The sequence below is a fragment of the Rhea americana genome, unplaced genomic scaffold, assembly GCF_003343005.1.
Source record: "Rhea americana isolate MKP2758 unplaced genomic scaffold, rheAme1 scaffold_403, whole genome shotgun sequence".
Taxonomy (NCBI): Eukaryota; Metazoa; Chordata; class Aves; order Rheiformes; family Rheidae; genus Rhea; species Rhea americana.
The window spans coordinates 335,666-362,770 of record NW_028186539.1 but is presented as its reverse complement, the minus strand read 5'-3'; the positions used below and the strand labels follow the sequence as shown (position 1 = coordinate 362,770).

General features: G+C 49.9%; 2 protein-coding genes across 4 annotated transcripts; both read right to left on the bottom strand.

The window, feature by feature from the left end:
• Positions 1-1,130: 1,130 nt before the first annotated feature.
• Positions 1,131-12,311, bottom strand: ELMO3 (engulfment and cell motility 3). 3 transcript variants are annotated; one of them, XM_085314451.1, is made up of 20 exons: positions 12,138-12,311; positions 12,019-12,059; positions 11,645-11,717; positions 11,520-11,570; positions 10,843-11,012; positions 9,995-10,094; positions 9,744-9,895; positions 8,725-8,803; positions 7,993-8,043; positions 7,513-7,635; positions 7,148-7,279; positions 6,727-6,831; positions 6,097-6,205; positions 5,717-5,853; positions 5,441-5,604; positions 5,139-5,251; positions 4,753-4,857; positions 4,108-4,190; positions 3,609-3,689; positions 1,131-2,642 (listed from the first exon to the last, which is right to left on the bottom strand). In XM_085314451.1, the coding sequence occupies exons 1-20, from the start codon at positions 12,213-12,215 to the stop codon at positions 2,430-2,432; spliced, it is 2,160 nt and encodes a 719-aa protein (XP_085170577.1). In that variant the 5' UTR covers positions 12,216-12,311; the 3' UTR covers positions 1,131-2,429. The 3 variants fall into 3 exon arrangements, with proteins under 3 accessions (XP_085170577.1, XP_085170579.1, XP_085170580.1); XM_085314453.1 differs by lacking the exon at positions 7,513-7,635; XM_085314454.1 differs by lacking the exon at positions 4,108-4,190 and having other exon boundaries at positions 2,552-2,642.
• A 398-nt stretch (positions 12,312-12,709) lies between these two features.
• E2F4 (E2F transcription factor 4) lies at positions 12,710-26,662 on the bottom strand. Its single transcript, XM_085314450.1, has 10 exons — positions 26,489-26,662; positions 24,514-24,623; positions 23,837-23,998; positions 23,242-23,285; positions 20,967-21,028; positions 20,366-20,651; positions 19,551-19,742; positions 17,805-17,852; positions 15,283-15,327; positions 12,710-14,930 (listed from the first exon to the last, which is right to left on the bottom strand). The coding sequence occupies exons 1-10, from the start codon at positions 26,645-26,647 to the stop codon at positions 14,815-14,817; spliced, it is 1,224 nt and encodes a 407-aa protein (XP_085170576.1). The 5' UTR covers positions 26,648-26,662; the 3' UTR covers positions 12,710-14,814.
• Between the last annotated feature and the right edge of the window lie 443 nt (positions 26,663-27,105).

Here is a 27,105-nt window from a genome sequence, read left to right as displayed (position 1 = left end):
TGGAGGAGCTTAGGAGCCTGCAGAGCCTGGATGTGTCTGTGTGCGGCCAAGGGAGTGGCAGTGAGTTGGTGAAGGCTTTCTTCTCTCAGAATGGCAGCCTAAATTGGCCTCCTTCAGTTTTACCTCCTGCTCTTTGCTTAGAGTAAGTTGCTGAGTCATGGCGACTTCTGAGAGGGGCTGTTGTCAGAGCTTGTCTCCCTATTCAGGTGGCAAGAGCTGTTAAGGGCAAGTGGACCGCTTGCTGGGCTGAGGTCCCAAAGCTGTATGAGCAGGCATTTCTCTGGCTCATGCAGCCTGGGATGTTGTCTTCTGAGCTTTGGCCTCACACCCATTGCTGCCTTCTCCTAAGCACAGTTCTGTCCTCTGCCTGGACAGGTCTCTGAACACCACTCTGCATGCATTAGAGCTATTCTCATGTGTTTCTATGATCTATGCAAGTATCCAAAGCTCTTTCCTCCTATCTCACCCTCTTGAATGTCCTGCATCTGTCCTGGTGTAAACAGCTGACAGACTGGGGACTCCCGGGCATTTAGAAACCCAGAAGAAAGCCTCAGAGTAGCAGAGAGGTAAGAAATGTGGATATCCCAAATGAGACAGAGGAAATGGCCTGGAACAGCCTTTTCAGCATTGAGACATTGCTGTCATCAGCTGCTGGCTGGCCTCTCCTTCAACTGATGTGTGGCAATGCCACTGGGACTGGGATTCCCCTGTGGGCTATCAGCAGGGTTGTGGGAAGCAGTTGATCCTCCTGCTGCAGCTCTCCAGTGGGACAGTGAGCATGTGCCTTGCTCCTTGCTGCTTTAACCCATGTCTCCTTTCCTTGGCAGGAGAAAGTAGGGCCAAAGTTCTGCAGGAACTTTGGAAACAGATTTTATCCTGCTACCTTACCGAAGCCTGGAAGAAATTTCCAGGGTCCTTCCTGACTCAGACTGTCAGAAGTCCCAGAAGTAAGGGCTCTCTTCGGGCCCTCCAGCACCTGCAGGAGCTGGACCTAATTTCCTGCCACAAGCTGACTGATGTGAGTCTAACCAAGTTATGGGTGTGGTGCAGAGAGCAGTGATGCATCCTGCCTTTTCTGCCTACATTCAGCCTGACCCATTCCCCCCAAATCTTTCAAAATGACACAGTGCTGAGTTCTTCACAAGTGTTTATTGTCCAAATACGCAGGAGGTGTAGGCACAGTCACAGCCCGTGACACCCCAGCGATGTGTAGTTACAGTGCTTAGACAGTCATAGGCTCACAGACTAATCCCTTGCTGTAAACAGCCCTTGGAAAASCTGTAGGCACAAAGAGGCACAGAGCAGCAGGGTACCATTAACAGTAGGGGCACCAGGGTGGGAGATGTTTGGTGCCATAGAGGAGGTAGCTTGTACAGCACTGGTGGAGCAGCATGCTGAAGTGTGCAAGTATCTGCCAAACTAGGGGAAGGCACCAGGATTAACATGAGCATCTCAGTGCTGTGCAGCAAGGGCAGACTCCCTGCTGCATTAGGCACAGTGGGGATAAGCCTGTGACCATCTTAAGTTCTGCTGGGGAGAAGGGACTTGTGCCATGACCTCTGGAAGCACTTACATAAGGAAGGGAGGAGATGGGTTCAGCAGAAAATTTGCAGTGCCTAAGTGACTGGCCGATCAACCAACCTGTTTGGTGCTAGGATACAGCTCTGTCCATAAGCTTCCCTGCTGCCTAAGGGCCATGGCCTGGGTGGGAGAATGCCACTGGTCATCAAGCCTTAGCAGGGGTGTTTTCTTCTTTTCTCACTCCTTTCTTCTCCAATACCCTCTATACCCTGAGAAGCTATTATGGGGAGGGTCAGGCTATACAGACTTGTACCTTTGTAATGCTGTCCCCACACTGTCACAGCCCTACACTTGTACCTTTATTCCTGCTGGCTTCCTTGCCCTCTTCCCAAAGCCCGACTGGAGCAAAGTAGAGGAAGGCAGCCCCAGCACAGAAGGGCTCAGCTGCCTAATTTCTGCTCACCTACCCATAGCAGGGGAGCAAAACAGACAAGTTGCCAGCCTCCATTTAACAGTAGCATGGTAAGAGCAGAAGCCTGAAACTAAGTGGCTGAGTCCTATGCTCTCATGGGAGAGCAGCGCACAGGTGAAAAGAAATGGGGAGTTTTCTCTGGGGTGCTGGTGAGCTCAGGCTGGGCAAGCAGGAGGTGTGGAACAGGAGAGAGACCGCCCTGCTTGCTCATAGCCTATTGCACACAGGAGGGGGACAGGTAGCACAGGCACAGGCCACCATCCAGCACTTAGGCTCATCCCTTTGGGCAGGAAAGGAGGACAGAGCTTGCAAGAAAGGTTTTGCTGTTGGCAGACAGCAAAATGATTCCAGCTCCAACCACCACAGAGCCAAATAGGGCAGCCTGTAGAGGAAAGAGAGGAGCAGAGGAGTAGGGCACAGAGAGGGACACAGGAACTCACTGCTCTGCATGGCTGAAGTCATAGCAGAAGTTTAAGTTGCTGGGGGGCTTTGGGACAGGAGGGGGGGTGTCAGGGATGCTGATGTTCTCCAGGTCCAGGAGCCGCAGCTTGAGTTCCATCGACAGCAAGACATCAAGATCTGTCTGTGTTCGCTCACTCGTCATCTCCTTGCCCAGGAGCATGTTCAGCCCATCTGTCCAGAGGCAGAACTGGGGGAACAAAGAACAGGCATTTATAGCATCTGTCAGGTGATGAGAGAACCCCTCTCGCAATCTGTCTGGCATGTGCCACTGCACCCACCCCAGGCCACATGCCCAGAGTAGCTCTACACTGAGTTCCTCCTTCCCCATACCTTTTTCGCCATGCCACACTCACCTTGCCCTCACCTAGGCTAAGGGCAGCTTGGCTTCAGCCTCTAAGAACTGGCTGCCCACAATCCAGCAGAGTCATGCAGTTAAAAGCAATGCTCTTTTCTCCCTTGCCACTACGCCCTGAGCTCTCAGCCATGTGGAGCCTGGCYCAGAACCCTGGGGAAGCCTAGTGGCATGTCTGACATGCAGTGCTGCCCTGGGGAAGACTAGCATCTGCCCTTCTTTCCAGTCAGAGAAGGCATCAGCTTGCTTTCCAGTCTGTGGCCTCAGCCCTACCTTCCCCCAGCCACTTACCCCAACTTCCACAGTCCATTCTCAACCCTCTGAGCTCCATGTGCGACCCTTCTAGCCAGGCTGGGTCTTTGCTCATCCCCAAAGCTCACAGCCAGCTGGAGAGCGGCATTCTCACATTCCTCTGAGGCCTCAGCTACGCGCACAAAGGAGTTACTGTCCTTTTGGCATTAGCTGGGACACTAGCTGGATGCCAGGGAATCCCAGTTCCTCTGAGCTATACAGTGAAGGGCAGGAGTGGGCACTTCCTTTCCCAGTGTCACCAATCACCCTTTGGTGTCCAAATCCAGGGCAAAGCCAACAACTGTTGATTTACCTGCTCAGCCCCTTCTCTCCTCTGTCTTGCTGAGTGTGCATGGCACATTTGAGAACCACAGTGCTCAAAGTACTTTGCAGCTGGCCCCCATTTTCAAGACTAGGAGAAAAGAGATGAGCCCTTCCTTGCCTGTCTCCCTCTAGCAAGGACATCTGGCTACAGCGTGCCTTCCAGCACCCCTAGCCCTCGGAGCTCACCTCATATCGTGTGGGGGCAATGAAGTTCAGACAGTATTCTTCCACATCATACACAATGGAGAAGGCAAGTTCCAGGACATCCTGCAGGAAAAGCACAGGAGTTAGCAAAAAAAGGTTTCCTTGGCTTCTCAACTGAACTTGCTCTGCATACTCACCACAGGAGCTCACAGCAGGAGCTACCTTCCCAGCCTCTTTCTACATGGCCAGAAGACCCCACATGCCTCCAGCCTACCCCCCATCTAGACAGGCCAAAACCTGCCACATGGTTGTCCATCCCCAGATCTTCTTCAGAGGCCTCCAGGTTTTGGAATTGGACAGTTAATCCTGGATCTTGGCCAGCTGCCAAGGACAGCTGTACCTCAGGACATAATCTAAGTAGAAGGTGGCATGTGGCAGGTACAGAGCAAACAGTGCTGGGCAGGACAGTGCAGTCTAGTGTGCACAAGGAAGAGGGAGGGGAGCATGCCAGGCACTCTGCAGGATAGTGGGTGGTGCTGACCTTGTTCTGCTTCCCAGAGCTCTTCTCCTTCGTGTGTGGACACTCCTTTCCAACAAGCAGTGCCTTCATGTCTGCCACGGGAACTGAGGCAGGCATAGGAGCTGTGAGTGCCTACTGTCCTCCCTCCTTACCCACAAAACTGCTGCCCCGGGCAGGGACCCCAGGCCACTGCAGACCTCTTGGGTCACCAATTTGAGTAAGATGGGCTATTAGTCACAATCCCAGAAGGACATCTGGGCTCAGACCAGGCTCTGGGCCAGTTTCAGTAAGAGAAGGCCATGGAGATGCTGTTGGCAGTGGCAGGAAGCAACCTGGCCCCAACACCATGTCTCCTTCAGGTCTCTGGTACTCAGAGTTCAGTGGAATCTGAGCAAGGGGTCTCACATCCATATGCTACTCAGGAAAGCTCAAGCTACTCTTCAGTGCTCTTTCCAGAACCAGATAGCCCTGGTCTGAATTGCCACAGCCCATAGTCCCACAGCACCAGTACGTATTGGGTCAAATAAGTGGCACCTGGGCAGGAGGCCAATTCCCACCCTCTGGCATCCCCAGCACTTTGGAGCTTCAATGCGAAGGATTCCTTCCCTGCCTCCCTCCCTCCCTCCCACTCTCTCTCTTTTCTCTCCCTCTCCCACCATCACCTACTTTTTTCTGGCAGGCTCTCAATGGGGGGAGAGTGCACCCCCTCCTCCACATCCCCATAGTGCAGCACCTTGTGGTTAGGTGACAGGCGGCAGTACCACAGCTTATCTGCAGCAGAAAGGCCATAGGGATATGTTCAGTCCCCAGCCAAGTGCCCAGTCCAGGTGAATAGCCCTCCCATTCACACACCCATGTTCTCAGCACTCCAACCCAGGTACCATGCAGTTCAGCCTGACTCAGCCTTCTTGTGAGYTGGGCACACTGCTCACCACAGAACTAGCCACAGTTAATTGTGGCTTCCTCTGTGGCAGGGAAAGTGGACACTTTCTCAGCCTCTGCCCTCACCCTAGCACTCCTATCCAGGGGGCAGGCACAGGGCTGACACTTACCCTGCCTACGGCGGCTGCTGATCTTGCGGAAGAGGGTGCCCTCACAGAGACGCAGCAGACGCTGCTGTCGTATCAGCTCCAGCAGCTCAGGCTTCAGCCTCTCACGCAATTCTCTGGGCCAAGAGCAAAAAGGAGAGGGGCATGGACTCTCCAACACTGACCCACCACCTCTCCAAGGGCCTTCCCAGCCCCACAGAATCTCCCTCCCGCTACAGGTAGGGTTTGTGTCCCTGCCTGAGAGTCCCTGCCTGGAGCAGCATGGCAATGTCACAACTCAGGCTCCCCATCCGCACCCCACTCACAGCACGGGCACAGACAGCGTCTCCTCCTGGTGCAGCCGCTCCGTCTGCCGCAGCTTCAGGATCTCACTGTAGTTCAGCACATTCACTCTAGTCTTGAATAGCTCCAGGGAGGTGGGCTTGAGGGACAGGGTCCTGGTGATCTGCTCCCGCACCACCTGTAGCACCTGATGAGGTGCAGGGTGTCACTCCTAACCTGATGATGCTCCCCAGAGCCCCTGAACACTCATACACTCTGTGGCCCTGGCTCCCATCTGTGGCCCTAACATCCCCATTCACCTTGTCAAAGTCCTCTTGGGTAGCACGCATCTCTTTCCAGGTCTTGTTTACCAGCTGGATGCAGATGCAGAAAAGCTCTTCAAAAAAATGGTCCTGCCCGAAGAACATAGGGTAAAAGGCCTGAGCCGTCTCCGAGCCTGCAGTGAGAAGGATAGATGATGCCAGATTCCCCAGTTTTTCAGGGAATTTCAGTATCCAGGAAAACCCAGATATCTCCCAGCACTACCTCTCCTTCCCCCTGTGTCAGCCACATTTGAGCTTGGCACCCTGCTGGGCAGGCAGGTACACAGCCCCCCAGCCACGGCACCATGCCTGCCCTCACTCATGCCAGCCAGGACACAGCAGGGCAGAGAGAAGGGTGGGTTAGGGCACACACATACATGGCTCTCCCACGTGCAGGATCTCGCAGAGGATCAGGGTGAGCTGGATGCTGCTCCGAGCAAATGGGCATTCATGTTTGTCTTCACGACTGCTGTTCTCAAGCACAAACTGGAGGAAAAGGTTGTTGTCTCACATTACACGCCACAGAATCAGAGTGGTGTCCCAGCAATACAGGGCTTGGACTCCCCATGCTCCTGTGCTTTCTAGTTGAGCCATTCCCACCTAATAGAAGTATTTAGCTTCTCAGTGAAAACCAGCCCCAGTCTCCTCATCCTCCTGCCTCAGTGCTGGAGCTGAGCACAGGCAGAATAGGTTAGAGTGTGGCTAACGCTCTGCATCCACTGACTGGTTTTGCCCAAATTACCCAGATCTGCTTAGATTCAGACTAGACCTGGAAACCAAGCTGTAAGTAAATACTAAAATAAACAGGGGCCCTTTCGTGGAGTGCCATCAGCCTCAAACAGCTCCTGAGGAAGGACTCAGATGCATTTTGAAAGTCAAACAGGGCAACACTAGAACACCAGCTCAAGAAGCGGTGGTATCCCTGGGTCTCGCCAAGGACAGACTCGAGAAACAGGAGATCTACAAACACCTCTCTGCCAGGGAATTCTCCAAGTGACAGAACTCACCCTGCTGTAGGCATTGGGGGTATGCCTGGAGAAATACACCATGTTGTCAAGGGCAAGGAGTCCTGGGGGAGCACGGTACAGGTCCTGTGCTGGGTTGCTGTTGTTCTGAGAGAACACAAAAGGACGCAGTTTAGCAACTGCTTTCTCTTCCAAGAGCCCCTCACTGCTGCAGCTCAGGAATTTGCTCATTGAAACAAGGGCTGCAAGTAAAGCAAAGAATGGTACTAAAGGTCCCTGCAGTGCATGGTAGCTCTGCAGCACTCAATCTTTAGTGGTGCTCAGGGAGCAGAAAGGAGGTCTTGCACAGCAGCCCACTGAGATCAACAGGGATAGTAAGCCCAGGGAAGATGTCAGAAGGCCCTGACAAGACTGGGTGGTAGAACAGGCGTATGGATGGGGTCGGGGTACAGGGCAGACGCACCACAAACCCCAGCTTGCGGAATTCCTTGGCACACAGAGAGCGCCGGCGCTCAGTGCTGAAGTTGCTGGTGGGCGTCTCACTCTCTGACTCAAAGGCAGTTTGGCGCAGTGACTGGAGGAGCTCCCGCTGTTCCTGCAGGGAGAGCAGAGAGAGGGGATGCCAGCAAGTCCTGTGCAAGCAGGGTCTCCCAGGACTAAAACCAACAATGAAATCCATTGGGAAAGGAACACACCCAAGGCAAATCTTCATCCGCCTCCATTTCCACAGGTGGAAGAGAAAGTTCCATTCAAGGCAGCAGCATCAGGGGAGGGAGAGGGAGTAGGACAAAGCAGAGGGCCAGACCCGCAAGAAGAGTGCTCCCAGACCTGTGAATAGGGATCCATGGGGGTCCTCATGCGGCGCTCATGCAGGTTGAGGCTGATGGACTGCAGCACATACAGGTAATGGGCCATCTCGTCCCCCAGTGGCTCCGAGCTGTGGATGATGTTCTACAGGAGACTGTGTGTGAGAAGCTTCCCCCAGGCTACTGCTCCCAGTCCCTCTAGGTTTAAGACCCGGCAGCCAAAGCCCTACTGCTCAGTGGGGTTATAGGAGATGGGTAGCTCCCCTCAGAGCTGGGCAAAAGCTGGGTCCATGAATTATAGGTAGCTGGGGTACCCCCTCAGAGGGGCAAAACAGCACCCGCAGGAGACATCGAGAAAGGGAAGTGGGGCACGCAGCTAACCCAAGCAGACAGGGAGCCATCAAAGGCATGAGCTGAGGGACACACACACAAAGAGGCAGAGGCTAGAGAGGAAGGATAGAARAGGCACAGAGCAGACCATTGTATGACCCCTGCTTCACACCTTGTGGATAAACTGCCTGATGTTCCTCTCCCTCAGGTAGTCCATCATATCCTAGGAAGGGAAGAGACTGTGAAACACTCCCCAGCTCAGCATGCTACTCTTTCCCAGAAAAGCCGGTGTTCCCTTTACAGACCCCCCACCCCGACTATGTCAGGCTCTGGGCCACAAGCAGGGTAGGGATAAAAAAGAACAGGCAGTTTGAGGATTGACACTGGTGAGCCAGAAATCTGTCCTCAGCTCCTATCACCCTGGCACCCAGAGCCAGTGTGCTCCAGCAGGGCCCAGGCAGACTCTGTCTCACAAGGCCACTGACACAAGCTGTGCCAGGCAAAGCAGGGAAACTAAATGACTCTGGTCACCTCCTCATAGTCCAGCAATCCCAGAGGATGCAAACACTACAATGCAGGATATCCCAGCTGCCCACACCTTCTGTCACAGATGAGAGAATCCCTGCTCTGCACCACCAACTCCCATGCTCAGCCAAATCCATTCATGCTGTGCTCTGCATCTGGGCAATCGCAGTCTGTGTGACAGTACCACACTTATGTTGCTCCTAGCATTTGAATTCTTGCATCCACCAAAATTACTCCACAGAGCGCAGAACACCAAAAGCCTCTCAGCAGAACGCCTCAGTAATGGCTGTGTTACTGTGCTCAGGCCTGCAATGCCCACTGCCCTGCAGTCACCCACTACTTTGCAGCCATATTACTCTCAGAGAAACCAGCTCCTTACCCGTCTCTCAGCATCGGTAGCACCCAGCAGCAGCGCAATGAGCAGGGCCATCGCCTTCAGCTGCAACTGAGTATTTGTCCTAGTGAAGGAGGATGAAGAGAGTCACCATGCAAGACTTGCCCTTCCCAAGGCAGACATTTCTCCCCCTTGACTGCTGGACGCCACTGCATTGAGCTGAGGTACTTGGGGAAACAATGCCCCAAGGCTGGAGCCATCAGCAAGGAGTTGCTGGCAGCAGARCTAGGGGCACTGCAGGGCCAAGAGAGAGACTCCCTACACCTATGACTGAGGAGCACCCCTATACAGAACAATAGATATTGCTTCAGACACTTCTGTGAGTACAGCTTCCCAGAGAGCTCTGAGAAGCGATAACCAAGAAGAGCCTATGCATGAAGAAGTGTTTGTATGACACAAGATCTCTGTGAAAAGGTAGGAGACAGCACGCGGGAGCCACAGGAAGGGCTTGAGAGGAAATCCAAGGCAAATGGCAGGCTTCTGTCTGGCAGGAGTCCTGGACACAGTTTAGGCCTCTCCATTTTCTAGAAAGAAAACCTCAAAACTGAAGAGATGCAGAGGTATAAGGAAGATGAAGGAACAAAGAACCTTTCTCAGTAGGAGGATTTAACAAAATTTGGTTATGCAGTAGAGCCCCCCAAAATTGTGAGGAACACGCTACTGTTCATAAATACTCTGGGAAAAGGCAGGAAGAGCCAATGCTGGAAAAGCTAACAAACAAAAACATCTGGGCAAAACAGGCCATGAATTAATCTGATCTGGAAATGGGATGGTGTCTAACTGCCAAGCAGTCAGATTTCAGGACAGTCTATCCCTCCACCCAGCCTCATGGCAACAGAGACAGAATAGACTGATCACACAGAATGTACTTATGAAGGGACAATACAATGTTGTGCCAGGGATAATCAGCAACACATCTCCAAGACCCAAGGGATGCCCTCCAGTGCCACATTCCCAGTGGCTCTAGGATGCAGGGGTAACAAGGCTCCAGCCCCTCCACTTACACCTGCAGGTGGGTAAGAAGACGATCCACAGTCACTTCTTTTCTGACTAGCTCAAAAAGGAGGCGACTGCTGAGTACCATGTTCTCCAARATTGACAAGGAGAGCTGCTGGACAGAGGCATCCAGTGCATTCRTGTTGACATAACTCACTATCTGCAATGCACAGAAATATCAAAGGCAGGTTGAGCTTGGTAACTAGAGCAACAAGGCACCCCAAAAGTGCAAGCTGCAGAATCTCCCAAAATACACTACCTTTTTGATGAAGGCTGCGCTAAGTGTCTCCCAGGAAACAAAATCATGCTCCATCAGCTCCATGAAGGCCTTCAGGGTGTGAGCTAGTATCTCCCCTGTACTGATGAAACAGAAGAAAAAACAAGTGAATGGTCCAGATACCTCACAGTCACCACTGTAAAGTAAGAGAGCAGCCAACCAGTTACACATTGCTGGGTATATCAGAAACAACTAGAAAAACAGAAGTGTGAGCAGAAGAAAGAAAGGATAGAATGAGGAAAGAGAATGGAGGTGAATGGAGAAGGATGCAGAATGGAGAGAATAGAGAGAGAACAGAGGAAAGAATATTTAGAAAAATCAAACTTGCACTTAGTCACTCCAGGAAGTCAAGGCAGGGAGGAGCTTGGCAGTTTCTGGAAGTCTGTGCTACTGTGATACAAAAACCAAACACACAAGCCCTAAGAAAACTCAAACCTCCCCAAATCTCTCCCTGCCACCTGCAAAAGTGCCAGACAGTGCACTATCCAATTTTAGGCTCCAGATCCTTTGTGAAAGGAGAGCTCAGGGAAGACACAGCATCGCATCTTGAGAGGAAAAGAGTCACAAAGCCACTAGTTAGGCAATCAGGGCTTTCTCAAGCCACCTGCAGACCTCTGGCAGCTAAAACCGTCAGACAGAACCAAAAGCACTGCTGCCAATGCTGCCCTCTGTGCCACAGCACAAGGCCTCTGGAGAAAGGGGCCTCAGGGATCAATAAGCCAGGAATACTGAATAGAGCAGGCAGGCAATGCCCAGCTCAGAAGTTGTACAGCATTACAAGGGAGAAGAAGACTCAACAACCACATGGAAATTCTTCTGCTGATACTCACTCATTCCCCTCTTCCACAACAGAGAAAATCTGTTTCAAGCCATTTCTGCTGATGAACTCCTGAGCAAAGGTAACATCTTGGGAAAGGCTTGCAAGCCTCTTCAGTGAGTCAGACTTGACATCCAAGTTGTTGCTCTGGATCCCACTGTACAACCTTTCTGCTTCTTGATCCTACCAGGAAGGAAAGAATCAAGCCAAAGGGGCTCACTGAAAGACAGCAAGAAACTCAGAGTAAAGCAGGGGCTGGAGAGCTCAAGTGAAAGTTTTGGAAGGAGGCTCAGGCTAAAACAGCTCCAGTGAGGAGAAGGACTGAGAAGCAGAGTGATCAGAGCAGAAACTAGCAGAAATTGAGGAAGGATGTCAGACCAGAGCAGGACTAAAAACAGTTTGTGAGTCTGCCCACAGGTCCAAAGCCTTTTGCAAGACATTATTTAGTTTCTCCTTAAACTCTACTGAGTTCTACTGAAAAGAAAGAAGGTTGAGACCAGTCTCCCCACATTATTTCTGCAGGATATGAGGCACAGAGAGGAGCTACAATCGGCCAGATGTCACTGAGCAGGCCCTGGCAAAGCATCACTAGGGTGGGCTTGGAGTGCCTCATCCTCCCCACTGCAGGAAGCTGCAGGCTGACACCAGAGCACATTTCAAAGAAGGAGATAGAGAGACAGAGGGATGTACCGGAGAGGTGGTCAGCCATAAAATGCTTCCATTCTTAATCTCCCCACGATTCTGTAATGAGAAAGTAAATTGTTAGGAGAATGCAAAGTCATGGGGAACTGAAGACAGGGCGGGCAGTCACTCACTGACTCAGTGATATATGTCTGGCGCCCATCCGCGTACTGCAGGGCATAGTGCTCTGGATTAGGTAGGCTCCACCTGCAGCAACACACAGTTGGGTCATGGCAGGGTAAGGCCTACTCGTGGCCTGCCACAGGCTGGTCATGGCCTCTCACAGCCTGTCATGACCTGTCACTGCCCACCACAGGCTGTCACAGCCTTGTCACAGGCTGGTCATGGTCTGTCCCAGTCCCACCAGGGCTTGCCACCGCCTGTCCTGGCCCCCTGACAGCCCGTTACAGGCTGGCCGTGGTCAGTCATGGTCAGTCAGACGGCCACAGACAGGCCCTGGCCCTCCGGGGCAGGGTGCCGGGCAGGGAGCAGGAGCCAGCATACTCACACGTCGCAGATGTCCTTGAGCACGGAGGCCAGGGGCTTTCTCTGCAAGCAAGGGGAGAGGGCTGCCGTGAGAGAAGCGGCGGCGGTGGCGGCGGCTGGTGGGGGGGGCGCGGGCAGTACCTGCTGAAGCTCAATGAGCTGCGGGATGGCGCCCACCATCTGGATGGCGATCTTCACCACGTCCTTGGGCGGCGCCATGGCTCCTGCAACGGCACCCTGTCACGGCCCCGCTGCCACCACCACCACCCCGCCGCCCCAGCCTCCGGCCTCGAGGCGGGCTGGCGCCCGCGCCGCCGCCGCCCCGCGCGCCGCAGTTCCGGGTCGCCGCCGCCTCCCCGCCCCTGGGAGGGCCCCGCCGCGGCCCGGTACTCCGCGCTGCACCAGCCCGGGCCGCCCAACCTCCGCGCCGTGCACAGGTGCCCCCGCGCCCTGCCCGCACCGGGCCCTTCCCCCCTCACCTTCGGTGACGCACCGCACCGGAGAGGCCGCGCCCCGCGTACAGCAGCGCCACAGGCCAGAGGGAGTGACCGGGAGCTTCTAACCCCACTTACAAGCCGATTCTTACCCAACACCGTTTTGAAATAGCACAGAAGACGCACACAGGGCTGTGCCAGGCCTCCTTCAGGTGCTGGGCCCAGTAAGGTGAACCCTGAGGTGCTAGGCCCAGAAAGGCAGAGGAACAGAGAGGAAGCTCTGGAAAGGGGTTGTTTATTCACTTGGAGAACACTGTACAAATATCACAGCAATTTTCTTTCCTTGCAAAAAGTATAAAAATAATCTTTATATATGAATCAAAGTTCATTTGTTACTGTAAAGTTTCTCTAGATATCTTTTCCAAACATTGTCTAACTGATGGCAAACATTAACACTTTGAAGGAGAGCACAGGTCAGGCAGTACACCAAGAGCTCTAGCTACACGAAAGCCATGGAGCCTAGCTAACACACATGGAGGACCAACAGTCTTCAGGTAGCTTCCATGCAAAAGGAGGGAAGGTTTATGATCTGGTGCATGCAGACTGAAGTTCACTGGGGTGAACTGCGACTGAAGTTCACATGGGGTCCCACACAATCTGTCTCATCAGCACTGGCTGCCCACTGCTGGCAGCTGAACCAGAAAAGGCCCAGTAGTGTCTGTTCCTACTGAATTCACACTTTTCCGAAGAGGATACCGGTACTTCACAGCAAAACTCAGCCGCCACGAGCTTCCCAAGGAAAGGAACGATTCTTCCGGAGGACTCCCACAAAAAAATATGACAGCACACAGAACCACAGCAGGTTTTGTGGTTTGCATATAGTAGGCAGCTGAGCAGAGAAGTAAAACATCAACTGGTCACATGGCTGGCTGAGAGCTACCTCCCTGCAATGGCAAGCTATGCTTCCTGGTCCAGCTCCCTCTCTGGCAGTTTGCTGAACAGGGAAGATATGACAGCTGCTACCACTGCAATGGCAGGAAGATATACAAAACTAAGACATTCAAATACAGGATATGCCCAAAGACCTAGGCAGGGGGTTGCAAAATACGACGAGCCCATGAGGGCTTTTTACTCCAACAACTAAAATGTATAGGATCCAAGACTGGTATCACCTGATCACCATAAAGACCCTACAGCAGACCTTCCATTACAAAGCAATGAAGAAAAGCTTGGAAAAAAATGATGCAGAGAAAGCATCATGCTAGGCAGCAACCTGCCACAGGATCAGGAATCAGGAGCACGGGTACGGACACTGGAGGAACAAATTCAAATACACAGAAAGTCTGATCCTGAGCAGATGATAAGAGAGTAAAAGGCAAAAAAAAAACCTACTGTCTGTTCTGACAACATCTATGTAACTTGTCACAGCAAAATACTACTAAATTATTACTGTCTGGTTGCCTTTTAGACAGCTGAAGGCTCAAGTGCAATGGTTGGAAAATACAGCTATTTGCAAATGTGAGCAGGCTCTGATGTACCTAGAGTACCTTACAGACAACAACTGAAGCAGTCTGTTCTTTCAAACATCTCTCCACTCAGAAAAAAAAAATGGCACCTCTTCTTTTAGCCCTGTAGAAGCAGCACACTTGCTGCCCAAGAAGTTGGACCCTCTGGGCTTGTGCATGAGCAAAGCGGTGAACTATACCACTGCAGAAACAGTATTCCTGCCGACAAACAAGCAGGGAAACACTCGCCGAACTCCTGGCTCCTACTAGGAGGCACAGCTGGCTAAAAAAAAGTGCTTTTTACTTGTAAAACATATTAACTTGGTCTGGAATCACTGGAGGAAATGGACACTTTGGTGCCATATTTTTTCCCCCGTTCTCATTCAAAACATAACCACTCCAATCTGAACCGCTCACACTGAAAATCTAGCTAACTACCTCCGGGCTTGTGAACTGACCACAATACTAAGGCTCCTTGTAGCAGCTGGTACCTAGGAGGTGCAAAGTGCATCTAGGATTGCAGGAAATCCAAGACATGCAGATTTGAGGAAGCTTGGATAGGCACATGGGCAAACTCTACAGCTGAACTGGGAACACTCAAACAGACCCTTTGAATTGAGGCCCAGGATCCAGTGGAGAGACAAGGATACAGCGGAACGAGTTAAGTCAAAAACCTCGCATGTGCAACACAGGGAGAAAAAGAAGCTACAGGGAGGCTCCCAGCCTGCAAGTCCACATCTCTTGGTTTTGAGTCCATATGAAAGCATCTCTGCATTGCTCACTCATCGAGCTCTAGCACAAAAGGAATCCAAAAATAGACACTTTCCAAAGAGTTACAAAATGGTCTGTGTTTGAGAGGCTCACAGCCACACTGAGAAGTCAGAGGTTGAGGACAGGCACATCAAAGAGGTCACAGACGCCTTCGCTCTCATCCAGGTTATAGATGTAGTCATGATCTCCAGGAGGAGGAGAGAGGCGGAGCAACGGGGCAAACACTAGGAAAGAGAAATCCTTGGTTACAAAGTTCAGCACTTCCACACCTACCCAAGAATTTCTGAGGGGCACAGAGCTGTGGGAGCTACTTATGATATAGGGAGGTCACTTCACAGTGACATTGCTTTGAGTTTTCTCTGAATCAGCCTTGCAATGTTGAAGAGGCAAGCTCCTCTAGTTCTCACCCATCTCTCAGGGGCTAACAGGACAGTACAAACTGAGTCTGTGTCCAAGAGCCCAAAAAAGATGAGAGCGAGTCTGCAAGCGCAAAGCTCACAGCCTGCGTAAAGTCACGCAGGACAGCCTTCCTTCCCCAGAGAGCTTGTAGCATGAGGTAGAAACTCAGAGACTCACCTTCAGATGACATCAGCTCTTCCAGTAACTCAGAGTTCATACATTCTGGGGAGAGAAAAGTATGGTAAGCAACTCGCTTTACTTTCCTGGTCTGTGCCTGTGTTGTTTCCCACCCTTCCAAGCCTCTCTTGGTCCTCACCCTTGTTATTATTTCTTTGACTAAGGGAGGGCAGCAGGTGGAGTACATGCAGGCAGTGGCAAAAGGAAGCTTGGGCCTCCTAGCATGAGTAAAGGGAAATCTGTGTCAGACAATTCAAGCAACGTCAAAAAATTCTGCAGGAGATTTCTGCCTGCTTAGCTCAACCGTAAGCAAGTGTTTCATATGATGGGCTATGCCTTATCCCTACACTGCTGTGCTAGTTGATGCAGAAAAAGAACACACCCTCCTTCCAGAAATGCCCCCAAACTCATCCAAAGGAAGCTGTGTGCTTCAATATGCATCTGAAGGTGAGCTGCTAAAGCCTGACACATCAATAGTCCTCAAATACTGACTGGCTTTGCTGAAGCAGAGTTGGGGGGAGGGGGGAGAGGGGAGACATTGTTCCATAAGCAGCAGAACTAATTAATTTCCACTCTCCTCCAGATTTGTACCCTTTGTTCCCCTAATTTGCTTCTCTTGTTCAACAGCTATGATGTTGAGCTAATCCAGCAATACACAGAGACAGATTTTCTGGTTGTCTACTACCAAACAGAATGAACAACCCAGCTCTGCTCTCCTTCAATAGGCCACTAACTCTGTTCCCCTCTCTACTGCCCACACAAAATTATTAAAAACTTAATTATGTCTGAAAGGTCATCGTTCCTCCAGTGCAGCTGATCTTGGCTAGTAGGTTCAGGAGGCATTTGAGTGGTAAACAGACAGGCAGCCAAAGCATGTCCAGATCAGTCTCTTCTCTAAGAAACTACGCATTTGAAAACAAGTTTCTCAAAACTCCTCTCGCTTAGCCAAGACAAAATAATGAAGATCTAACTCAGTCTAACTGGACTGATGAGATGCTATCCACACTTGAAATGAGCTTTCACAAAGGAAACTCAAATAAGCCCATTTTAAAGATGCTTATCTACAATAGGCTACTTTTCTAGGGGACAAGAACCTACCTACCTAATTTGATACTGTGAGATGGGAGAATTTCAATGCCAAGTGAATTGACAGATGCATGAAGCATGCTACAAGGCCATTTCTCTGAGCAACAGGGTGTTGCTTTTTTCCAGTCCTGAGCTTTGCCACTCTAGTGTCACCTCTCTTTTGCAGAGTGCAGCTTCTATGGACAATTCATAATTCAAAAGGAGATCACAGTTAAAATCTCACATTGCCATTTGTATTCTCCTTCACTCTTAGATCTCTACCTTCCCTTTCCACATTGGTAGGAATAATCCATAAAACAAGATAAACAAACCCGAATGTAGGCAATAAGCATCACCTTTTTCACAGTGTTCATATGGTCACATAGTACAGACAATTTGGGTTAAGCTCTCTCTTCTGCACAGGCCAGAGCCTTGCAGCAGCTTGCAAAGAGTCCAATTTACTCTTAGGATATACTTAATCATTATCATGACCTCATCCACTGTCTACAACAGTGAGTGCTCTGAGCTCTGGGCTGAGCATGTTGAAAGTTGCTCTCCAGACCTCCCTTGAAGCCTGTGCCAGGGCTCCCATCACACAGATCAGAAGGTTATGCAGATGGCATTTGAGATTTTGAGTTTTTTAAACAAAAGCAATGCTTTCACAAAGCACCTGCTAAAACAGAGGACTAGGGACTCCAGGGAACAGTTCTAACAAACCCTCTCACCTCTGCAAAGTGCCTGTGGGAACTCAGCTCTGCATAACTTCAAGGTTAGAAAGTATTATGTCAAATTCAAAGGGAAAGTCCAAATGTGCAAATTTAGAAGGAAAGAGGAGGAAAAAAATGTTTCCCAAGTCAGGCTTGCATTAGAACAACTTCCATCGCCTCTCCTGCCCTTAGTAGCAAAGCCTGTTCCACAATTAGGCAGTGACTCCTAGATGTTCTGTGGACTGAGGCAGAACACCTAACATATATCAGCATCCCCTCCATTACTGCTCCCAAGTTACTAGCATCAACAAAACCACTAAGGGATATTTCAAGGAGAGGAGACTAACTCCCTAGATTATTTGCTTGGATCAGCGTTAGGAAGTCTACAGTTGAAACAAAACTAATAGAGATTTTCCTTATAACTACAAATGGTGCAGACAAGATGGAGAAGGATCTCAGGAAACCAGAATACAGATTGGAGTGGGCTTGAGGGCTGGAAAGCCCTCACCTACACACTTCAGGGCAAATTCTGCAGAGGCCGTTGGCACAGGAAGACAGAGATACATGCAGAATACAGTAGTGTTAAGAGTGGCGATCTACAAGTGAGAGCGCCAGCAGCCACTGTTGACCACAAGCACCTTTTGAAGCTACATCCCCAAAACAATCCAAAGCGAAATGAATCAAATGAACTATCCTGCTTCTGTGGGTAAGTGAGCTCAGAACAAGGCCATGGTCAGGGAAGGAACATACCTCTTGTTGGATCAAACATCTCCGAGAGCTCTTTGGGAAGTTCCAGTACTGAAATACAACAAACCAAATGGTTTGCATCATTACATGAAGAGCCTGACATGTTTTACAACGTAATTGCCTACAGTCCAGCTGTAGTCTCATATTTAGGACCCAAATCATCCTACACCATCCACAAGTTCTGCTTCCATGCACTGTGTCAATTATATCTGYTCAAATGATCAATAAATGCAATAAAATACTTAAGCCTGACTACTTTAAAATATAACTGTAGGAGCCCTGGTACGTGAACATGTTAACACAGGCAGCAGCTCTAGAGTAACTGTCCATATCATAGAATCAGTAAGGTTGGAAGGGACCTCTGGTGATCATCTAGTCCAACCTCCCTGCTCAGCAGGGTCACCTAGAGCATGTTAGACAGGGTTGCATCCAGGGAAGCTTTGAATATCTCCAGAGAAGGAGACTCCACAACCTCTCTGGGCAACCTGTTCCAGTGCTCCATCACTCTCACAGTGAAGAAATTCCCCCTCACGTTCAGGCAGARCTTCCCRTGGTTCAGTTTGTGTCCATTGCCTCTTGTCCTGTCACACAGGACAACTGAAAAGAGTTTAGCCCCGTCCCCTTGACACCCTCCCTTCAGGTACTTACACACATTGATAAGATCCCCTCTCAGGCTTCTCTTCCCCAGGCTACAGAGGCCCAGCTCTCGCAGCTGTTCCTCAGAGGACAGATGCTCCAGCCCTCTGATAATCTTCATAGCCCTACGCTGGATTCTCTCCAGTAGCTCCATGTCTCTCCTGTACTAGGGAGCCCAGATCTGGAGGCAGTACTCKAGATGAGGCCTCACCAGGGCTGAGTAGAGGGGCAGGATCACCTCCCTTGACCTGCTGGCAACAGTCTTCCCAATGCCCCCCAGGATATATGCAAGCCTCATGCAGCCTCAGCTTCCATACAACTTGATTCATCTTGTGTAGGAGAGGCATGCCTCTAGACAGTCAGTACAGACCCACTGGGATACAACAAGGTATATGTGCATTAAAGGCCTCATTCCACAATCAAGATTACTTCAGAAGTGTGAAGGAAGCACTGCATAAGCTAACATTTGGGCAAGATTCTTTCCTCTACTGTAACTCCCTAGTCCAGTGTTTCTGCAGTGAAGGCAGATTCCACAGCATCTCCAAGTATACTGCCTTACCCAGCTTCTCTCTGCTTTGGTCAGGCTTCCATAAAGCCTGAACCTTCCTTATTTAAAGGCCACTTCACCTCACTAAGCACATCAGGAAGCTCCCCAAATTTACACTGTGAGACCATTAAGACTGCAGCATCATTAAAGACGAAGCATTCCTCAGTAGAGCAACAAAACAGAGACATAAGCTTTGCCAGTAAGAAAAAACCTCCTGTGGGTTACAAACGTGCTCCTGGTGAAGGCTGGAAACTCTACAGCTTTATAGAGTCTCAAAACCTGGACTTTGCACTACAGAAGAGGCTGAAAGGGAATAAATTTACATATAACAGCTGAAACACATGTCATGTGGGTGCCCCTGCAGGTATTCTAGTTCTGTACTGTTCCTCAGTACTCTCACACAGGCAGCTCCTTCTCACAGGTCAATGCCTTCTCATCCCTTGCAGAGTCTGCCTGACAGCACGGGCAAAATGGAGTTCAGCTTGCTTCTGCAGAGCGAGAAGCCTTTCCATCCCTTGCAGCAGCATGCTCTTGGAGCAACAAATGAAACGAGGGTGCATACTCACTTCCTGTGGAATCTGGTTTGATCGGCTCAAAGGAGGTAGAGGGGTTGGTTAGGATGGAGCCACTGTCCAGTGAGGCAGAAGACTGCAGTGGCTGAGTATCTAACCCAGCTGTCTGGCTGGCCGGTGCAGACATAGAGCTGAGAGGGTCAAAGTCACCACTGTTCTTGGACTCTGCCACTGACACACTGCATTCTGGAGAAAGTTATAGACACACACAAATGTTATCTCCAAGAGATCCACCCTGCCAGCCCCAAAGCAAGCAACCACAGCACAGATCAAACCCTCACTGGCAATGCTGACCAAGCAGACAGCTGTATGGCAAGAAGGTGGCTTTTTTTCTTTCTCCCAGGTCCTGCAGCAGCTCTGCTTGGAGAGCAGTCTTCATGATGCCAAGCTGCGCATGAACCAAGAGCACATTCTCACAGCAATTAACACAAGTCACACATCAATCACACCAGAAGCATGGCCAACAGAAGATGGGAAGTTGTTATTCTCCTGTTTGGGGCAGAGACTGCACCTGGAACACTGTGTCCAGCTTTGACCACCCTCCAATTCAGGAAGGCCATCAGAAGATCCACCTAAGGGTTGCCACAATGGCTGGAGTTTGAGGAACATGGCCAATGAAGAGTAATGGCAACTGGGCTTACAAAGTCTGGCAAGAAGAGGCTAAGGGCAATGTAATAGCAGCTTACAGCTACCTGAGGGGCAGTTACAAAGAGGATGGAGCCAACTTCTCATTGGTGTCAAATGATATAATGAGGACAACAGACACCTTGGCAGATTCAGACATCAGGATCCCATATTCGTCCCCTCACCTGTGCTAGTAGCTTTCTGTGTGGGAGGGCTGTGGTCCTGAGTGCTGGTAGGTGTTGGTGTGGAGGGCTGGGTGCTGCTGGGAACAGATGCCTCATGGAAGTGGGCAAGCGGTGGTATCTGTGGTTTTGAGGGCATAACTGGCTGGCATTGAATGAGGTCTTCAGGGGGAGGGACAGGTAGCACTACGGGAGGAGAACTCCAAGCATCTTTGTTTACTAAGAGGACATCAATTGGACCACTTGTGCTCTTCAGATGGATCTGATATTTCTTCTGCCCATTCATGCCCTGAAGAAGGCCAGAAGCAAAACACACAGACATACATTACTAGAATAGGAATTTTCCAGAGGCACAGTATGCTGTCCAGACACCCCAGGACAGTTCTCTCAGAGGTTCTCCCCAACTCCCAGAACTACCCTTCCCTCTGGTGCTCCTGCAATTACTCAGGTACTTCTAAACAGAACTGACAATTACTTAATACTCAGGGCTGGCCTTGGGCTTGTCCGTTCCTCCAACACCATCACATCCACCAACAACAACTCTCAGCCTGTTCCATCCAGCAACCCTCCCCACCTGCTCACTTCCCATATATCCATCACTCACCTCAGGGATGGGAACCTCTAAACGCGTGCCTGACGGGGCTCGAATTGCAAGGAGGGTATCTCCTGTGAAAACAGGCTGGTCAGCATTCAGCAGGCACAAACTATTATGCTGACACAGAGCTCCTCCTGAAAGCCCTCTCTACTATCTACCAGTGACACCAGAGGCATCCTCAGCCATCTGATCCCCTGCACTTCCCACACTTCCACTGCATCCTTAATAATACAACACAGATGAAAAACCTCCACTCCATCTCCAGAGTGATGAGAAAGAATGGACACCAGAAGAATTTCCAGCAGGAAATTAAAGGTCAGAGCAACAGAAGATACAAGGATTAAAACTACCATAAGATTTCACAGTAAGATGGGATTCCTTTAACAAACTATACTTTAAAAATGCTATAAGTTGTTAAAAATCTACAATAAAGCTCAAAGATAYGAGCTAAAGCTTTAAGAACTGTTAGCTCAACAATACAGGTATTGCATTTCTATTTTCCTTTATAGCTAAGTCTCAATTTTGCAAAATAAACAATGTATGCATCTCACTTCCTCTTTGACTCTGCAACTGCAGAATATATTACAGTAACAGATGGGAAAAATATATGTCCCAGTCACTAAAAAATTAACACATCCTTACTATTTTTTTAATCCAAATAATGAATAYATATTTGAGAAAAGGCCAAGCATGGAAATCTTCAAGCCATAACTCATTTTGAGAAAGTGAGTTCAATAGCAGTCAATCACAAAAAAAAAGAGTCTCTCCAAGAAGATTCAGATACACTATAATTAAGTCATATACCCAGTAAGTCACATATTCACACAGCAAAACCAGGCATACAGTGAACAGCCAAGAAGAAAACCTGTACCAAGTTGCTGCTACAGAAGAAATTCAGATCTGCCATCTAATCTGCTCCTCACATTTTGGTGAAGTCTAGCTTCAGATGTAAACTGACTTAGAAAAACAGGTGCAATAAAATGCAAAACAATCAACCAAGCAATAGGCTGTCTGCGGGTCTCCAGTGAACTCCTTCAGTCTTACAAATGACCTGGCCCCAAGCACTGTCAAACTGAAAACACAGTACCTACCCCAAAGAAGCACTAACTTAAACCACAAGAAACAGTAAAGCAAGGAGTGGCATGCACAAGCTACTGGCAGGAACTTGTGGAGACTAAAACCTGGGAAACAAGGGAAGCACAGAAAGGCAAAGAAGAAAAACATAAGAACTAACAAAGAGTAGAGTGACAAAATAGCCCGGGAAGAGATTAAAAGAATCAGACATGGGCGAGATTATGCATGGCTGGGGCAAGCAGGGTAAGTAGCTTCAATTCATATGTTTTTATGCAAGCAACCAGATGCAGGTTGCCTGTAGTCGGGAGAGGGCAGGTGTTCACTGAAGCAGAAAGAAGCTGCAACTCTACACCACCATTGCTAGCAAGCACTGTTTATGTGCTGCAGGCTGACATATTGCACAGTGGCCATAGTTAGGGGGGTTTGTTTCTTGAGGGGATTTTTTGTTTGTTTGTTTTTTGTCCTGCAGCCAGCGTACAATTGCCAGCAGAGAAGAAACAGAGACTCCTGTTGGTTTTCTTCAGTTATGTCCCACAGAGACGGAACATATGGCTATTTACACAAGACCTTGCAAAAGTTGCAAGGCAGCACACAATGGACCAAGGTCACAGTATGTGACATATCCCTGCTGCCCTACTCTTTACTATCTCCCCTTCACATTCTTCTGGGGAGCGGACAGGATGCAGCAGAGGAACACACTTTTTCCACTATTTTCCTGCTTACACCCAGATTTCTACCTTACAGTAAAACATTGCTCCCTATAAGAATATCATCTACCCAAGCCCTCAAAATAAAAGGCTTGTAACATGCTTGCAACATAACATACGTAAGAAAATAAAGAAATGTAGAAATAGAAGGAAGCGTCATGTGCAAAGGCTCTGGACAGTAAGCATCACAAGCACAGTGATACCCAGCAGAAAGATCTCCTAAGACTGTCTCAAGAACAGCTGATACACTCCTTCAAATATGAGCGCAATTAAATCTTCTGCCCCCTCAGCACCCCTCTGATGGCAATGAGAAAGCTACAGCTCAATGATACATAAACCACAGCATGAGTTCAGAGCTTGTACTACATTTTCCTTGATGCTGTTTGGCAGTCCATGTTGGAACCTAAGCCAAGGTCCACTGCCTTCTTTTTCCTGAGAAAAGGAGAGCACCAGGGATAGACTGAGGAGACAAACATCTTTATTATGCAGCATTATTTCCTCACCTGTGAAGCACTTGCAGATATCTTCATGCGTCACATATGCTAATGTTTCYAGAGTTAAGGAGAAAGGCTACAGTTTCCTGTGAAGGCAGAACTCAAAGGGCACCTGATGTTTCCTTCCTGAGCCAAAGAAACAGCATTCCTAGAAGGCTCTCCATGCCATCCTCTGAAGTGGTCTGAAGGTGAGGTCTGCAAGCTCCGTACTTGTCAGATCTGATACCCTAAGAGGATAGAAAAGCCGCAACAGCAGCATCACACACATCCATGGCTCAAAGAGGAAGAGAGTTCTCATCAGTACCAACATCATCAGCCCCGGGGAACTTCAAGAAACCAGACAAGACTCATGGGTGCACAATGAGCTCACCATCTCATAGTGCTGTGTGCACTGCAGGGGAAGCTGTTTCCTATGCCAGAAAGGGTCACTCTGCTTGCAAAGCAAGACACTGCTCTTTGACCCTTTCAGCACAGATCCTCTAGAAACATAAGGTCATCACCCCTACCTCCCCACTCTGAGCAAGGCAGTCTGCCAACTAAGCCCTCACATCTTTACTTTCTAGCCCAGCAAAGAGATGGAGTAATCAGTGCACACAAAGGATATCGACTGTTCTGCACGTCTTCTGTAACGTTTTTGATGCTCTGTTGGACCCACATCTTCTGCTGCTCCAGCTCCTGTTCCCGCTGCTCCAGGTCCTCTATATCTGCCTTCAGCTCGATAAGTTTGTGAGCTATTTCACGTGTGTTGCAGCCAGGACCCACCCCTCTGTGCAATGTAAAAACATACATCAGTGTCTTGAGCCATCCAAAGCAACTCCAACATTTCTCAGACACCTYGCTGCCACCTCTACCATATGGCAAGCTTGAATCTCCTAGAAAGTTTTACCTGTACCTGCCCTACATCCCTCCTAGCACAGCAACATTTAGTGCATCCTCCCAAGGCTAGCAGGACTCTCTCCCTCCCCAGTGCCACAGCATGCATCTTTTCTAATCCAAAGCACTACAAACATTTAATTTGTACCCAAATAACAGCTCTACTAGAAAAGCAACATGTCACACGTACTTCAGCTTTCCTCATCACTACCATCAGCACAGCTCAGCTGGTGGAAGTATAAGCATACCTTTGAGGTAGCTTGCTCTGAGCAGGGCATTTTAATCACAATGTCATTTAGACAACAGCCACATGAAGCCCTGCTTTCCTGCTTGGGGAAGAGACAGCTGTGAGATAGGACCTTGATCTAAAAGGGACCTATGAACAATTTAGTCTTCTCTGTCACTCACTTCCATTGGATACTGTTCTTCGATTTCTTCTCGATCAGCCCAATGCCTTCCAGGACATTTGTGATATCGTATATTCGTCGTTTCTGCCGCACTGCCAACGTATCTGCAGCCTGCAGAAAAGTTGAAGTCTTAACTCCAAACTCTCAGCCACCCTCCCCACCTCATGCCTCTTTTGCCCCAGTGCCTCAAACTACAAAGCTATGTTCTTAATGTCATTGCAATTATCAGAAGCAGCCACTGCCCCTTGCCCCTTTGTTCTTTTTCTTACCCAGCAACCTTTCAATTAATCACAAATCAAATTCCAGCCACTTCACTTAGGACTGGTGCAAAATCATTGTTCCTCAGCAGCAAAGCTGTGCTAAAAGATACTAGTCTGACAGCCTAAAAAAAAAAAAAAAAGGAAATCAGCACTTGTTCAGTGTAAGAGAGATGGGAATGGAAAGAAGGGAGAGAGATGGCTGTACAAATGACTGCTGTTCAGTGGATATTCAAAAGGCCTTTTCTATCTAAATCKCCTATCATTTGGTAGAAAGAATTGACACCTTCTCAAAAGGCAGATTTCTTTATACGAAAAACTCTCCACTGGGGGGAGAATATGGTTGTAAGAATGCAGCTCCTGAGCAACCCTTCAACTTCCATGCCTTGCTTATGGCTGTTTGCTCTGAGGTTCTACTACCACAGTTCTCTTCAGCGTTCTGCATACATCAGATAATGCTGAGCCTCTTGTTTCCACCTCCACAGGGCAACTTAGCACCACATTTAGCTGGCACGCTAAAATAATGTGAATGGCACTGTACACAGAACAGCTTAGCACAGAAACTACTTTCCGCTTTCACACACCTTCACTGTAATGACGAGAGCTTCAGAGACCCTCCGTGGCAGTACTGCTCAAATCACACTGACAAATATGAATCCCACTTACATAGATTTTGAGCAAGAAAATACTGCTCTTCTGACAAAATCCAAAGAGTTGACAATTTGCCATTGCAGAGGACTAGAGTCTACAATCAGAAGACACCTCCCAGCCTTCCATTTTTGTGCATTCCCACACCTGACTGGAGCCTATAGAGAGGCTATCAGAGTGAACTCACACACGTACCCACATAAGAGATATTGGTATAAACCACACTGAAGGAACTTCATACGCAGAGGAGGCCTAGGTATAAGCATTGTATTTTTCATTGAGTTAATTTCTCTAGACACAGATCTTTAAAATGCTTGAGAGAGATACATTTGCTGAACACTTCTCCCTAGTGTAAGGATATCAGGGCGCAGTCCTTGGCAGAGATGAATCTGATTTCACTTGCCTTCCTGCTGCATATTAGAGAATCAAAATACAGTAAGGAACAACAGTTTCTCCATTTCGATAGCTCTTAGATGAAGCACTATAGGAATCTATCGTTAGTGTTTGAGTTCAAACAGCAGCTTGAGGAGAGGAGCACCACACAACAGAACATGAGGCAAAAAGCATGTTAGACTGAACAGCACCTGCATCTGGCCTTCTAAAACCTGGCAAGTAACATAGAAGACAACAGGATAGCCAAAAACAGTTCAAACAGAAACACAAACGCTGAGTAATGAGAACTACTTTGAAGGAAACAGCAGCAGCAAATGCTACACTGTAACGGCAGATGTACAGCCACCTCTGCATACTCTGATTGCAGTCTGGTAGCCCTGCCGCATCCCCAGGTGTTCCTGGGGACTCTGCTCCCAGTCTGAGCTCTGCCTATTGAGGGAGCCTCATCTCCCTAGATGTGCTCCACAAGAGACCGCCACTTCTACACTCTCCCCCCAAAAGGGGCTTCACCATCTAGAGAACCGGCCACCTCCCGGCTTGCCGGAGTTTAGCTCAGCTGCGCCCGCAGAAGTTCAAGCAGAAGGTTCCCGACTCCCAGCACCGGTGGAGCGCCCCTTGATCCCAGCCCCAGTGTGGCAGGGCAGGAGGGCCCTCACCACCCGCCGGCAGCCCCCGCACCAGCTTGAGGTCCAGCACGCCGTCCTTGGCCTCCTGCAGCAGCGAAACGAACTTGGTGGTCAGTAGCCCCAGGCTCTTCTCATGCCGGCTCGGCGCCCCCGCAGCCCCGCTCCCGCTCCCGCTCCCACCCCCAGGGGGCTGCGGCCCACACTCCGCCATCTGCCCGCCGCCGGCTCCGGCCCCGCCGCGCTTCCGCTTCTGGGCCGCGGGGCATGACGGGAACTTCCGTTCCGGGCTGGCCTGAGGGGAGGGGGCAGGGAGGCTCGCGGCGGGCATGCGCGTGCGCGCGACGCGGAGCTGGGGTACGTGGGCGGGTGGCCGCCTGGGGCGGCTGCTGCCGCCTAGCGGGCAAGGCTGGCGTCGGACACGACGCTCCCGGAGACGCGCCCTCCCACCCGCCGTCTCGCGCTCTCAGCCGGGGTGCTAATACACACGTTAAGCAGCGTTGGCCCCAGTACCAGCCGTGGAGGAACACCACAAGAGTTCGGTGGCCAGCTGGCCTTTGTGCCGCTGGAGACAACTCTTGGAGCCCAGGGACATCTCGGTGCCATATTTACACGGGTTTTGCAGGTTTGCTGCTGGATATTAGGCCTTTCCCTCAAACTTCATGACAGCTT